This window comes from Triturus cristatus, chromosome 3_1, assembly GCF_964204655.1.
Source record: "Triturus cristatus chromosome 3_1, aTriCri1.1, whole genome shotgun sequence".
Classification (NCBI taxonomy): domain Eukaryota; kingdom Metazoa; phylum Chordata; class Amphibia; order Caudata; family Salamandridae; genus Triturus; species Triturus cristatus.
Genome location: NC_140583.1, coordinates 863574098 through 863590855, shown reverse-complemented (window position 1 = coordinate 863590855; position 16758 = coordinate 863574098). Strand labels below are relative to the sequence as shown.

Sequence of the window (16758 nt, the reverse complement as noted above, 5' to 3'; positions counted from 1 at the left end):
GGTGGTGGATGTGGTGGTGGACGTGGTGGTGGTGGATGTGGTGATGGACATGGCGGTGGATGTGGATGTGGTGGTGGACATGGTGGTGGACGTGGTGGTGGTGGACATGGTGGTGGTGGATATGGTGGTGGTGGTGGCCTTGGTGATGGATGTGGTGGTGGTGGACATGGTGGTGATGGACTTGGTGGGGTGGATGTGGTGGACATGTTGGGGTGGACATGGTGGGGGTGGGCATGGTGGGGAACGTGGTGGATATAGTGGTGGACTTGTTGGTGGTGGACATGGTGAGCGTGGTGGTAGTGGACGTAGTGATGGATGTGGTGGTGTTGGAAGTGGTGGTGGTGGTGGATGTGATGGTGGTGGTGGACGTGGTGATGGTGGACGTGGTGGTGGGTGTGGTGGTGGTGATGGATGTGGATGTGGTGGACATGGTGCTGGACGTGTTGGTGGTCGTGGATATGGTGGTGGACATGGTAGTGGTGGTGGTGGATGTGGTGGTGGTGGATGTGGTGGTGGTGGACGTGGTGGTGGATGTGGTGGTGGATGTGCTGGTGGTGGACTTGGTGGTGGACCTGGTGGACCTGGTGGTGGTGGACATTGTGGTGGTGGACATGGTGGTGGTGGATGTTGTGGTGGTAGACATGGTGGTGGATGTGGTGGTGGTGGATGTGGTGGTGGTAGAGGGTGTGGTGATGGTGGATGTGGTAGTAGACATGGTGGTGGACGTGGTGGTGGTGGACATGGTGGTGGATGTGGTGGACGTGGTGGTGGTGGACATGGTGGTGGTGGATATGGTGGTGGTGGATGTGGTGGTGGTGGACATGGTGGTGGTGGACGTGGTGGTGGTGGATGTGGACTTGGACATGGTGGACGTGTTGGTGGATGTGGTGGTGGAGGTGGTGGTGGGGGACATGGTGGTGGTGAATGTGGTGGTGAAAGTAGTGGTGGTGGACATGGTGGTGGTGGACATGGTGGTGGTGGACATGGTGGTGGTGGATGTGGTGGTGGTGGACATGGTGGTGGTGGTGGACATGGTGGTGGTGGTGGACATGGACATGGTGGTGGACAGGGTGGTGGACATGGTGGTGGTGGACATGGTGGACATGGTAGTGGTGGATGTGCTGGACATGGTGGTGGTGGACGTGGTGGACATGGTAGTGGTGGTGGATGTGAGGGTGGATGTGGTGGTGGACATGGTGGTGGTGGAAGTGTTTTGGGGTGGATGTGGTGGTGGTGGACGTGGTGGTGGACATGGTGGTGGATGTGGTGGTGGACATGGTGGTGGAAGTGTTTTGGGGTGGATGTGGTGGTGATGGATGTGGTGGTGGTGGTGGATGTGGTGGTGGTGGACATTGTAGTGGTGGATGTGGTGGTGGTGGACGTGGTGGTGGTGGACATGGGGTGGTGGATGATGTGGTGGTGGACGTGGTGGTGGACGTGGTGGTGGTGGATGTGGTGGTGGTGGGCGTGGTGGTGGTGGATGTGGTGGTGGTGGACATGGTGGTGGTGGATGTGGTGGTGGATGTGGTGGTTATGGTGGTAGTGGACGTGGTGGATGTTGTGGTGGTGTACATGGTGGTGGTGGATGTGGTGGTGGTGGACGTGGCAGTGGTGGATCTTGTGGTGGTGGACATGGTGGTTGTGGATGTGGTGGTGGACATGGTGGTGGACGTGGTGGTGGTGGACATGGTGGTGGTGGACCTGGTGGTGGACATGGTGGTGGTGGACGTGGTGGTGGACGTGGTGGTGGACGTGGTGGTGGTGGATGTGCTGGACCTGGTGGTGGTGGACGTTGTGGTGGTGGACATGGTGGTGGTGGATGTGGTGGTGAACGTGGTGGACATGGTGGTGGTGGATGTGGTGGTGGTGGAGGTGGTGGTGGATGTGGTGGTGGATGTGGTGGTTGACGTGGTGGTGGTGGACATGGTGGTGGTGGACATGCACGTGGTGGTGGACATGATGGACATGGTAGTGGACATGGTGGTGGACATGGTGGTGGTGGACATGGTGGACATGGTGGTGGTGGATGGGGTGGTGGACATGGTGGTGGTGCATGTGGTGGATGTGGTGGTGGTGGACATAGTGGTGGTGGACGTGGTGGTGGATGTGGTGGTGGAGGTGGTGGACGGGGTGGTGGACGTGGTGGTGGTGGACGTGGTGGACGTGGTGGATGTGGTGGTGGGCATGGTGGTGGGGGACGTGGTGGTGGTGGACATGGTGGTGGTGGATGTGGTGGTGGTGGACATGGTGGTGGTGGTGGTGGACATGGTGGTGGTGGTGGACGTGGTGGTGGACATGGTTGTGGTGGTGGACGTGGTGGTGGATGTGGTGGTGGTGGATGTGGTGGTTGATGTGGTGGTGGTGGACGTGGTGGTGGTGGACATGCACGTGGTGGTGGACATGATGGACATGGTGGTGGTGGACGAGGTGGACATGGTGGTGGTGGATGTGGTGGTGGACATGGTGGTGGTGGTGGATGTGGTGGTGGTGGATGTGGTGGTGGTGGACATGGTGGTGGACATGGTAGTGGTGGTGGATGTGGGGGTGGTGGACGTTGTGGTGGTGGTGAACATGGGGGTGGATGTGGTTGTGGTGGACATGGTGGTGGACATGGTGATGGTGGCGGATGTGGTGGTGGTGGACGTTGTGGTGGTGGTGAACGTGGGGGTGGAAGGGGTGGTGGTGGACGTGGTGGTGATGGACATGGTGGTGGTGGATGTGGTGGTGGTGATGGACGTGGTGGTGGTTGAGGTAGTGGTGGTTGACGTGGTGGTGGTGGTTGAGGTAGTGGTGGTTGACGTGGTGGTGGTGGACGTGGTGGTGGTGGACGTGGTGGTGGATATGATGGTGGTAGACGTGGTGTTCAAATAGCTGGCACATTTGCCATTAGGATCCATACAGCATGGTGATACAGGACATTTGCTTCAACAAAACTTCCACCATATGAGTGAAATATCGGATGCTATTTAAAAAGACACATACAAAGGAAGCGCATTTCAAATATTTTGACTGTTTGAAAAATTAAGAGCTCTCACATTTAATTTCCCCAAAGGTAATTGATTAAAAAGTGCTGTCAGTAATAAAGTTAAATCGGGGAGATGAGTCATCCGCAAGATGACAAAACAAGGAATGTGCATGAGAGAGAGGGGGAGCAGGAGGTGAACCCGGGAGTGATGCGTGCATGCGCGCGCAGGCTGCTCATTTTCAAGCACTGCACTCGTGCTTGTGGCGCGCCCCTGCTCGCTCCCGCAAGGTGGATGCCGCCACAAGCACGAGTGTGTGCTTGAAAATTAGCAGAGCGACGACTAAAGGCCCTCCTTAGCAACGTTTGCGAGCTGCATAGGCGAGACCTAAAAAGGCAGGTTTAGGCCTGACAAAAGGCTTATTTTGCTGGGTCGAAATAGAAGTTTAAAACTGCACCACAGGCTGCAGTGGAAGGTCTGAAACATGTTTTAAAGTGCTACTTTAGTGGGTGGCACACTGAGTGCTGCATTCTGGTACCATTTAACAGACTGGCCTTGTGTACTGTATATGTAGTATCATATGACAGGAACAACTTACAAGTAAATTTAATGTATCAATTAGGTGTAAGCCAATTTGACCATGTTTTAAGGAGAGGGGACAAGCACTTTACCACTGATTAGCAGGGGAAAGTGCACAGCGTCCTAAAAGCATAACAAACTGGTCTAGCAAATGAAGGCAAAATTCTAGGGTGATCCTGCAAAGAGGGACAGGTCCAACAATGCCATTAAGCCCATACATTCCAATAGTGGAACTACAAGTAAGTACTGTCATGAAAGGCGAGATGTCTACATTATTATCATAAAATAGGAATTACACAGAGTTGTTTTCTACTTTACCACTGATCATTTATATATCAAAAACATCCTGGACAACACCATCTTTGGCGGAATGGTGGCTATGCCACCTGCCAAAATTCTGTCCTGTTGACCTCAACAAGAAATGTGCGACAACGGTAGTTTGACATGAGCTGTTAGAACAAAATATAGCTTGAAATAGATTATGATAAATCAAAAATGATGATTTGGAGCAAAATGTTGGCTAAGTAAATCATAAACAAATTAGGTTTCTATTATCCAACCTATTAAAAAGTCCATGAATGCACATATTTAGGTTAACCTTTTCTTGAAATTTGAGGTAGGAGGCATATTTAATGTCATACAGAGAGAAATAATAACGAACAATGAAAGCCACATTGCATTTCTCTTCAAGGCTTGGGAACCAATAGTTTGAAAGGGCAGCTCATTTGAAAAATGGCATGGAAAAATTTACACAAATTTTTGGCAGGCACCCCACACTGTAAAAAAAAAACTTGTGGTGCCGGAATGCATGATTTGGAAACAGGTCCTGAAATCTTTAAAAATGCACTCACACTCTTCTGCAGGAAGCAGACACGACCTACAGTGAGTTAGAATTGAGCATAGCAATTATCCGTTGTTAATGCATGGATAACAGAAAAAACATCATTTAAGTCCTTGGCATTATGTGTATGAATAGGAGGTTTTGGGGAATATCTCTCAATGACCCACCCATCTCAGAATTTGTTATTTTCATCATCAGAAGAGTGATGCTTACTTCACTAATGGAGAAACAACTGGCAGATCCTTCTCTCCAATTCACCTATCGCCCAGTTTCTCAGCACATACTGCTGCCAGTTCCGTAAGGAATGATACTACAACTAAAGCCCCTTGGAAAATCTCAGAACATATTTCATGAGGCCCTGGCTGGCTTTCAGCCTGTCAGACAGCCTTATCAGGCTGTGGTATCAGTCTTGGATGAATTAAGGACTAAAGTGGATGCCTGACGAGCCGGAGTACTGAAAGTGGTAGAATTAAGTGTCGCTCGTGATAGTGGATCTTGTATTGGATCTTCCTATATATGACTAAAATGGGCTTATGTTCTATACATGATACAATTTTTCTTTTTAGGTAGAGAACGTATTGGGGTTATTTCACTCCTAGCCATTCATTAGGAATGTCCTATAAATTGGGCCACAACCACACCCCTGGAGGTACAGATAGGCTACTGGGGTGCATAAAATACAATCTAATATGATTGGAAACCCAAGGGTGCATTATAAGTGAGGATTTATTGGGGCAATAGGGAATTCTGGGTCCGATTGCGTCAGTAATCCTTCACTTGTATACAGAGATTTCAGCTGTTTTCAGCAGCCAAAATCTAAGTGTGAAAGTAAAAAATGAATAATTAAGATTGGGCGATAACTGCTGATACCAGCCCCATTGTAGTTAAACGGGGATTCCTCATGGGGTCCTTACTGTCAAGATTTTCTTAAAGTCTGAGGTGCTACAAGGATTGCTCTTTTTCCCCTCTTGCCAGTATATTTATCTTCAACCTCTGATTCAGTCCAGTTATTCAGAGCACACTTAAACAGATATAAGGATGATACTCAACTCTTTCTAATTTTTAATCCAAATTTAGCCTAAAGAAAATAATCCTTTTTTCGAACTATGTCAGAGCAAGGAAACAGTTGATGGATCACAATAAATTGAGGCAGAATGGATTAAAAATTGAGAACAAGATAGTTAGTGTGAACTACGCAGCATGGCCTACAAACAATTGTCCAACCAATATACGCACGGTTTCTCTACCACCAATACAAAAAGTAAAAAAACTTCGGATTTACTTCCTGGAGAAAAATGCGACCTAGACTGCTTTCTATTGCTCTAAAGTTCTTTACAGGGATTACTACTTTCTTACTTTTTCTCATATGATTGTTCCATATGAACTTGTATTGCTTTAAAGTTCTTCGCAGGGATTTGTACATCCTTACTTTTTCTCATATGATTGCCGCACGTGGAACTTGTAAGAGTGAGGCTCCACTCCGCGAACAGTATTCCTCTGAGCCTACTAGAATACCTTCTTACCAGACTGGTGCCTACAAATGTCTCTTGCCCATCTGGATCTTCATTTGGACACAGGGGTCGCATCTACCGGCGTTGGACTGTCTCCACTGGGCGGCAGTCCAATTTACATTATTTTGCATAGTCCATAAAGTAATCCAAGGTAAGCGACTCTTGTTCAGTCAGTGTCAATTAAAACACAACTACCAATGCCACCGTAACAGTTCTAGAGGTTTTTTTTTATTTCAACAGAATTAATAATTCTACTGAACAAAATATGACAGGTTGCCCTTTACTGCAGATGGCAGACTTATGTAATAAGCCATCCAAGTTAGCTTGTAATAATGGAAAACCATCATCCCTTTAGGAGTGCTGGAAGGACACACCTCTTCTCTAAAATTATGACATACCTGTGGCTGAAGTAAAAAATCAGTTCAGCTGTTTGATATTGTCTTAGTGCCATGTTGCCATCGGTGATAAATACTGTGTTGTATTGGAGGGGGGCAGTGTCTCTTCATTTTGTCAAATAGTGCACCACTTCTCCTATCACTTCTTGAGAGAGTGAGTGTGTGTGTGCACGTGTGTTCAAGTCTCTAGTAGCAATATGAAATGGGCAAGTTCAACACTCCGTATAACCAGTTGTTTTCCACAGAAATGAGCATTAATTAAAGTCATGGTGCTGCACAGCTGAATGACTCCCTAAAATAGTAGAGGGGAGCAAGCTGTCAAATCACCTACAGATGTGCGTCAAGCACGTGACCCGGTCTCTACGAGGTGGCACCAAGTGTACAACTGTATTCTACTGTTTTCAAAACCCAGAAGAGCATTGATTGTTCTTGCAGACAAGGCGAGCTGCTTGCCAAGGAGGGCCACCTGCAGAAGAAAGAGCGCAGCCGAATCCAACGTAGTCTTTTTTGGGAGCCGCCATCAATGGAGACAATCGCCCACTTGCTGGTTCAATGTCTGCTTTACAAGCACGAGAGGAAACACTCGAGTCCCTTTAATGTGCTAAATCCGATCGAGGCTGTAACGTTCCTTCAGCAAAACAGGATAAAACTGTAATCGATGCACAGCGAGGTTTCCATAGGTAACATGGACACGGCTCTGGCGATTAAAAATCTGTGTACAATATACAAGTGTATGCTGATGGGCTCTCAGTTCATTCAAAATTGAAGAAAATGACCTACTGTAAAATGCAGAATTAATGCGCCCATGTTGGGCATTTTGGTAGCTTCACTTAACACATTTGAGCAAACTCCACTGTTAGGAGGCCGAGCTAAGAAAAGTCTGTCTGTAAAGAAACATTTTAAGGGGTCTCGGATTACATCGAGCACTGTTATCGGTGGCAACTTTTACAATGTTTCTGTTTGTGATAATATGATGAGTTTATCTTTATTTTCTAATGTGATAACACAAATATTGGGTGGATCTTTTGCTATGCACATTTACACAACCAGGCATATTAAGTTCATGATGTCTATTAAGGCGTCCTCTTATTCTTTGTAGTTGTTTACAGAAGGGAAACACATGGATGCATTTTTGCATTTCACGATTGTGAATTGCTGTGTTCTGGTGCAACAGTACCTCAGCAAAGCCCTAACAGATAGAAACGTCTATCAAAGCCTATCAAAAACACACCAGGGCAGTCCGAAAATGAAGCTCAAATGAAGGAAAAATGCAATTAATATTAATATACAAACTTATAATTTATTGTTTCAAACTCTAATCTGTGGTAGGGGATGTTCATAAGAAGCGGCCTGCTCGGCAATCTCACTTGAATCCTACAAGTTGGGGGTGACAAAAATATTCAGACGAGGAGATATGCCAGGAATAAACAATAAGAAAATAGTGGCGCCAAACCAGGGAAATAGAGATCTGAAGAAATAAAATTATTTTGCCCCGTGGATCAGCACACATATATTAGACAACAGAGGTGGAATAGGAAATGCTCTGTGTCTTTCAGGAGCGATACAAAGTGTATTCAGGTAGCCATGAGCCTTTCAAACTATCATCTTCCTGCCAATGTTTCCTGAACGCACAAAAAGACGCAGGGGCTGGAAGTAGGGGTGTGGGGAGTGTGTTTCAGTAGTACCCCTAAAATTACAATGCTGGATTTCAAAAGGGGAATGAGCAATAAAGATGCCTGTAAATGATGTTTTATCTGGTCTGCGCCTTTCAGGGTCAGAGGTTAAATGTCAGGTGCGTATGTCAAAATGCTGATTATTCTTTTATCACGGAGATTGGTGTTTACTTCTCATGGACTTGTAAGTGAGAGGATTTTGTTCAGCAATCTTGTTGGGGTACAGGGAGCATGAAAGGAAAGGATGTGTGATGCCAATGTTTTGTAACGCACAACAAAATCGAATTACTTCCAACTGAACTGTACAAATATTTCAAAATATTTCGGTAGCTAGGAAAGCACAAATGAATCACATTTTTAATTCTGAAGATTTTAATATGATCAAAACAAATCAAGACATTTTATTTGAAGTGCAAATGATCAATACTCGCTGAAACCAGTTTGTACATATTATCAAATGCACACTCTATATTTATCCAATAATACTGAATGTCTATGCAAATGTAGAGCACATTTCAATAGAAAACGGTCTATTTGTAAATCAGAGTGGGCTATTAATTAATATATTTGCTGAAGGGTGCTGCAAAATGCACCACCAGCCTCATACTACACCCATCCTGCTCTCCTGCCGAATATATTTGCTTCACTTGTTCTTTGATTAACGCTTGGATTTTTCACAATCCCTGTGACTTCAGTGTTGCAACACTGATGGCCATTAAGAGTTAATGGGGTGACCCAGTATCTCACAGAATAGGGGCATTAAGACAGTATATACTAATAGTTGGTTCTGTTGAGTAAGGTAGAATTGCTTTGGTAGTAATATTTAAACCTGACCACTAGGAAAAGCCAATAAATGGTATACAGTTCGCATTATGTACCATACAGACAAAAAAACAATGAGACCAAAACAATGAACTCAAGAAAAAGGGAGATATATTATCAGTCATATATCTTGTAACACAATAAACTCAAGCAGATGGGCGATATATTCTCAGTCATATATCATGTAACATACTACAAATACAAGAAACAGTATACATCAAAACATACATAGATATGTGTATGTGATCAACAAAAGACCTCTATATAAAATTTTACTAAATACAAAAAAGAATAATTTTGTTTAGACATCCATCGTAATTTACCATACTATTGAACACATATGGTCTTGTCACTGGGCGCCCATATGTGAAGTGTTAGATCTGCAAATGGCGGACTCGCTGTCACTCGCAGATCTTTCGTTTGATCTTCGTAAACAGTTATGTCATTGTTGAGGCCGAAAGGCACTGTGATCCAATCAGGTCTATCCTACCAGTACTGTAAGTACCAACGAAATCCTTCAAGAGACACCTGATATCTGTTGGAATCAATAGGTGGCCTATCAAGCTGTCTTGTATCGTATCCCCAGTCCTGAAGAAGACCTGTTGAGATGTTGTCTAATTACACTCCCTCAACAGGGTCAAAACGTCAGCGTCCTTACACAGACATTCCATACTAGCACTTCGCATATGGGTCGCAGTGGTCAGGTTTAAATATTAATACCAAAGCAATTCTACCTTACTCGACAGAACCAACTATTAGCATATACTGTAATACTGATGGCAGCATCCCGACTCTGAAACTTTTGCCATCACCACTGAGAAAGGCCAACCCTATGTGGTATCTATGATTATCCAAAAAATAATCCCTTAGGGTGTAATGGTTTTAGGCTTGATATGACACACTAAGAACACAAGAATATGGATTTTCAAGACCACAATGAAATTCACTTAGCCATTCCCATTGAGGGTGTCTGAATTAAGTCATCATCCAGATGCAAATATGCGTGCACTTACCAGCAGAAATGATAGGTCTCAATCTGGGAACTGCACTCATGTGGAATGGTGGGGCTTTGTATTGGCAGTAGCTTACACCTCGCAAAAAATCCCCAGTTACACAAACATTTCCCTCCCAGAGAGAAATTAGACTATATGCACTGAAGAGCCCACTGAGAAAAGGCGGTCTTCCTACATGACTGACACATCAGGGTCAGTATTTGTATAATAGACGTCTCTAACTGCAAGAATCAGCTCAAACCATACAAGCATATGATTTGGCAACGCCTGTCAGCTCTCTGATGGAATATACATGGAGGTTAAAATCTCTTTCCTTCATAAGCCCATTAGTGAGGTCCTAACGCATGACCAGGCCTAGCAGAGCATGGCATTCAAAGCAGACATGCTCTGTGATAAGGGCTTGCTGTGGTCTTTAGACATTAGGCGCTCCTACTCTGCTTTCCCTCCTCACATTCCTCAACATCAGTACTGTTTCTGAGGTTAAGGGGAGGATTAGCACACCCTTAAATCCAGACCATTAACAGAGATTATACCTCACAGGCATGTAGCTGCATTTGGTTCCAAGAATAACACCACCACACTTTTGTAGCTACGCTTTGACACGTTTTAACATTCCAATCAGGACCATGAAATGAGGCTGGCTATGGGCCACTCACAGTGATTTTTACTGTATTTCTGCCTATAATTTAGGTAACAGAGTTATGAAGGGGGATCTTCATGTCCAAACATGATCTGAGGACAGCTGCCTTTGACCGACACCATGGCATCAATTCCCTTTTCTGGGTTGAAAGGAAAGCACAGCACTGATCACGGTCTTCCAAGCCTTCCTGGGAAAAAATGAATATTGTCCAGTTCCATGCATTTGGATCCAGATAGACTTGGGTCACCCACCTGATGGAAAAATTGAGAACTTTAGAGCCAGGATGCCTTGCTTGTAGCTTTGTATCTGATGTGTACTAATGAGATGTAAAAAAGCAGAGCAAGGTTTCCTGAAGACCTAAGGGTTTCTGCAGTAGGCATCTTCGTAAGCACCTCCAGGCACGTTAAACAAGAGAAGGGCAGCACTTGCTCAGTAACACCCTAGTGTGTGCTGTTCAGTATAGCCCTTCAAAAGAGAACTCTGAGGTGTGGAATTTAAAATTATCGCCTTAGCATAACTGTGTCCCCATCCCTGATGAGTAAAGCATCACTTTCATGACTGGCATCGGAGATGAGAACTGGCATTCTCAGCTCTGAAAGTTTACATTTTAGTATTGATTTGTCGGTCAAGTGTGTATTATACCATGATTTAGTTTCTGTACCTGCATTGTCTTCTTTTTGACCACACGATCTCCACTGAACCCATGTTTATGAAAACATATACATTTGTGTTCTCTACATGTTTGCTCTAGTGATAAAACTCACACGGTGCCTGGGGACCCACTTGCCACCTTATTATGTGATTCGTAGGCTATTTTTCTTTTGTTAATAAAATTTTTCAGACTTCAGTATTGGCTTGAGTGTGGATATCATTAAAAGTCAGGGGGCGAGTCAATGTTGAAAGCTACTATGACAGACAGAGTAAGAGAAGATGAAAAATATATGTCCTTCAATTCAGCTACTATGGCAAGGAACCAAGTGGGTGCATTCTATGACGTTAGCACTCAGGTTAGGAATCGTGCAAGGAATCGTGCATCATAGACAAGTCTTTGAGTGCTTCTCGTATTGATTCTCCCACACAGTAATTTGGCAGGATAAAGAATTGGAATCTGTGAAAGACTGTGCATATCAAGTTTGTGGAGGGTAGACTAGAAGGCTATCCAGCTTGGAGTTACTCACATGAGGGTTAGGCAGTTATTCCTGGGTTGGCATAAGCAGCGTCAGTATTTAAACCCCTCAACACTGTAGGAAGCAACTTAGAAACAATTTGGTTTCTTGTGTGGGTTAATGCTTGTCATTCAGTTTGCCACTCCAGCCTCCTCTTGCTCCACTTTGTTGTGCTGTTTCGCCCTTGATTTCCCTGGGTCCTTTATACTAGAAAACCAGCCCATGCGTTTATTTGTGGTTCCTGCTGATTATCCCTTGCAGCTCATTCGTGTCCCGGAGTTCTCGGTTAGTGCAAGAGCTTATCAATGCTATATCTGCCATGGAGGGCCGAGCATAATGGCCACATGTACAAAGACTATGTAACTGAACCTGTTCATGCTGCAAATGGTTCCCGTGTCTCTTCCCCTTCCCCTTTTCCACTCTAATTAAAATAAATACTCCTAGTGGAGCATTTCTTAATCTTTTCAGAAAGTGGGTTGGAGGATTGGGACCCTCAACGGATTCATCTCCATCAGACAACCCTCGTCAGCGAATTACATGGCTGTTTGAAGAGGTTTATACAGATAGGCAACTTGCATCTGTGTACAGAAATATGTAAGATGAAGTATAAATAACCGCTCTATTCAAGAGTACTAGAAATCACAAAGAAATTAAAGTGATGTGAGATAAAGTTTAGTGTCTCCTGTGGTATCATGAATGCTTCCACTTAAGGACCTGATTGCAAACAGTAAGACATAATCAAGGTGGTTGCATGTTTCCAGGACTTGGCAATAAGTTAGGTATGCCTTATAGTAGCATGACTTCATCGTGAATTCAAAAATTGTGCCTTAAACTATCAAAAGCAAAAAAAGAAATGAAGAAAATACTACCGGATCAGAGAAGGCTGATGTTGAAAACAAAATACTGAGGCAAAGTGCAACTGAAGGATTTCAGTAAAGTTGCAGCGTCATTTATATTCGATTAGTGCAATGTAAAAAGAGAAATTTTTGAAAAAGTCGAGTCAAGTGCAACACACTCAATATTGGCCATTTCTCAGCATATACTATATGCAAGAATTGCAGTGAAGTAGGCACAGTTGGTCAATAGGTCAACTTTAATATCAGACCCAGAAATCTTTCAATCAAGGATTTAAAGAAGAAAGAATATTAAGCACAGAATTGTTCATATTAGTAGAAAAGATGCCTACGCACAAAATGTGGGCTAAAGAAACTATGCATATTATTTTAATTCTTCTTTCAATATAATTTTGAAACATAACAGAATAATGTATATCATGTACTGCCGTGGGAAAAAAAAGCTGTTTCCCCAAATGAATGACACAGAAAATACGGAGTGGTAAATTAAAACTATAATGAATTAGAACTGGTTTTTGGCAATTTTTATCATAACATACTTTTAGGTAAGCACGATTCACACAGCAGTTAAACAATAAATATCACCTTATCTATACATCTGAAAGCCTATCATTTTAGGTCCTGACAATGACACTTGCCACTAATATTGGGCAATTGTCGAGAGACTTTTGAGACCAATATTACAGAAATGCATCTTATCAAGCTCTAGTTCTTTCATTTAAATTCCACTACTGATCAGGCAAATGACTGTGAAGAGGATGCTGAGGCCCATGTTCAATGGTACTACCAAGGACTAGCATGCGACAGGGATGGTCTAACTTCACATATATTTTATCCAACAGATATAATTTATACATGGTTTGATATAAACCCCTAGATAATTTTTTCTTGCCTTGCCAAATACATAATTCTCATTTTTTAAATTCTAGATATGCCATTCTCAGTCACGTGGAGGAAAAGTGTGAAATAACTTGGTAGACTGAAATTCCCAGAAGCTCGAAAAATCATCTTTCACGTTGCGGAGTTGTGATAACATTGTCATATTCCTTACCTTATAAAGGCCAAAAAGGCCCAAATCTTTCATAACTGTGAGGGCACGGACTTTTGGCCCAGTAGTGATCTCTCCAGCTACTTGTAACCGAATTTTCACAATCTCCAGCGGATTGGTAAAGATGACTTGGGAGCCACCAGCCTGCAAAGCAAAAGAGGAAAAAGCAGAGAGAATTCTTACTTTTGACTGCTTTAATAGCTTTTAAAAATGTGAATTGCTAGTGTCCTACACAGTGTCATTCTTTTCCAGTGTATCGTTGTGAGGTATTCTGAATTGTGTTAGTGTTTTTCCTATTTCATTGGAATTCATACTCACCTAACATTAAGAACACTAACAAACAATATTAAGCTCTACTATAGCGCCGCCATTTTCTGTTCTAATTGCCATAATTCAGCCAATAGTAACAGAATTGTGTCCATTATAGTCTCATGAACTTGTGAAACAGAGATTATTCTTGACAATGAAATGCATTAATTTTTAAAGTTGCATAGTGCACATGTATTGAAAGCATGGGTACACATTAGATATTAGTAGAAAAGCTGAGAAGCGATGGCTTTTGTAGGTCATTTTGCTTAGGTCTTTTCTTTTTCGATCATCAACGGGTCTGTCTTCCGGCCACTACGCATGATCATGCTCAGCAGTTCCAATGATGTGTGGCTAACACTTATCTTTGGGGATGCATATTTAGCCAACAATTGCAAACTAAATTTCAGTTTCAAATGTGTGTTGTTTAGATATCCACTGAACAACTTATGTGTTCTCTTTTGTCCCAAAGTTTCACTCTGAAAAGAAATCTGAAAATAGCTGCCATCAGTAAGCAATCGCGCTTTATTGCATCTCACCTTCTACAAAGGTAGTTCTGTTACATTTAGCTACCCTTACCTACAACTTTCACCTTTGAGTTTGGTTATCCAAATAATACAAACAATCCTTTTTTCGTCAGATCATATTTTCTTTTACATGCTGGATGCTTTTAGTTTAGTGCTGAAAGGTTATGTTCAACTGTGTTGAAGTCCCTTTTAGTGCTCGATTGTGGTTTTTTACTTTACTCTGTATGATGACAGTCAAAAGAAGAGGCTCTGATTGAGATAAAAGCAAGTAACCAAACAAAATCTGTCATTTACATAAAAGTCTAATCTTTCTACAGTTCCATTTCTTTTTTTTTTTTTTCAAGCAAACAGTTAAGCCAATTCACGAAATAATTTATGAGTATGGAAAGTAGTCCTAAACGAGAACTCTTTTATGTACTCTTACGTAACTTTGTGAATTGGCTACAAAACATATAATGGGAATATTCATATCCAGTAAGAGCACAGAGAAGATACTGGGCCCTCTTTGCACTTTTACTAATAGAGAGCTTGATGTTTCAGGGGGATTACCAGGGCATATAACAGTACGTAAGGGTACTCCATTAGTACTAACACCGGGGCTCATAAATGCTGATATCAATCAGCCCAGTAATTTTATCTTGTAAGTAATCTGTAAAGCATCCTTGAACTAGGACCAAGGCTACAGGAGTAAGAACGACTATTAATAGTGCAGTTCGACTGGTTGGGTACCACTGACTCCAATAGCACACATCTCAGAGTGCTTCCCAGTCACCATATCAGTTAAGCTATGCACGCCCTACATTCTAAAATGAATCTCTAATGATACACCAAAATCCAACATCTTACCAGTGACAGCTACATTACTAGCTTTTATCTTTTTAATGTGAAGACGGGAAAGAAAGAACAAGGCTATATACTTCGCATGGACTTTGGGAAAATGATTATTTGTCTCACATCCTGGAAATAGGACGGGGTACCACACAGTTTTATTTAATGATACAAAGTTCTGATACATACGTTAAAGATGTGCTTGAAGTACTGACCACCAGCTCACCAATATATCAATTTGTTTATTTCTATGCTGGTCCAAACTTTGGGCGCCAGGAGAGGACAGAAGGATGGGTTGCGTGTGTCTGTCATTTGAAAATGTGAAATTAACTTTGTATCTTTTCAGCAAGGCTATGTCTTTCAAGCACAATACCCAATCCCTGTGAACCAGATCTGCTTAAACGGTGCACCTCTGGGCTGATCTGTAGAGACGGTTCCATTCACAGATTAGCTTACACAATGAATGTGGCTGTTGTCAAGTATATTTTCAGCTACTGAGCAGAGGCAGATGGGCACTGGGTTCCCGTATCTTTTTAAAATGCAGAGGCTATTGAGCTGGCTCGGTTACAATTGATTTATCTTTAAGAGTCAACTGCATGGAATCCTACCACGGCTTTTAGGATATCACTAGATTCTTTACAGAGAAGCCATCTATTGTTTGGGTTAAAGTTCTATCTTAAATGGTATCCATATGATAGAGGGTACTGGTTCAGAATCATTAGACCAGGCATACCGGTCAAGCCCTGCATCGCAATTCTGCCTATAAAGCTTACAGACAGCATTTCCAGAGGGTAGGCCTGATACACGGGTTACCAATCATTTGACATTGAGGGAAGAGAGTGGGGCAGTTGTCCTATCTCAATAAGTAATGACAGCAAGTTGTACCTACAGATTCCTGCCAAGACTGCACCCTATATCCAGAGAATGTACTAGGGATCACCCACAACAGAAGCAGCAGCATCCCTATGCACATGAAAAACTGCACCACCACTGTCCTGATTCGGGAAGGTGTGCTTAAGCAACACGGTGCAGTGATCAGCTCTCCTGAGTCCAGCAAACTTAATCCATAACAATGTGGGTTGCTCCGTTCTTTGTCTTCTGTGCACATAAAACATTAGCCTACACATTTATCTGGGAAAGAAATGGACCAACTGGCTAAAGATTCACCAAGGCACTTATACCTCCACTAATGACAGACAGCTTCTGGAGGACACCCGAGGAAGGGTTCTTACCACTTATTCCTCCAAACTGGTTAGATGAGATCTTTTACTTTTAAAGACAATTGTACTTCTCAAACATTGCTAGCTTATTTACCGTAGTTTTGCCATTAGGCTTTCACCTTTGCTTTCTTGAATCCTCTTTGGACCTTTTAAGCTGAGCATTTCATTTTCTTTGCTCCTTTTTGATTTCTTAACATTCAAAGAATGTTTGGACATTCTTAACATTAAATTTGTTTTTATTGTTTTTAGTTTGTAGTCCTATTATTAATCCTCCAAGTCGCCTTGAAAATAACCAAATACTATCAAAAGAGCTGTTTTGAAACAATAGGAACCCATTTTGCCAGCTGAACAGAATCCAGACATATCCTCAGT

General features: G+C 43.1%; 1 protein-coding gene across 1 annotated transcript in view; it reads right to left on the bottom strand.

Moving 5' to 3' along the window:
- SLC25A12 (solute carrier family 25 member 12) overlaps positions 1 to 16758 on the bottom strand; it is a 466840-nt gene that overhangs the window by 48329 nt on the left and 401753 nt on the right. Inside the window, exon 14 of the mRNA XM_085645302.1 lies at positions 13509 to 13649. Coding sequence (XP_085501428.1) covers positions 13509 to 13649 — 141 coding nt within the window. The remainder of the gene's footprint in view (positions 1 to 13508; positions 13650 to 16758) is intronic.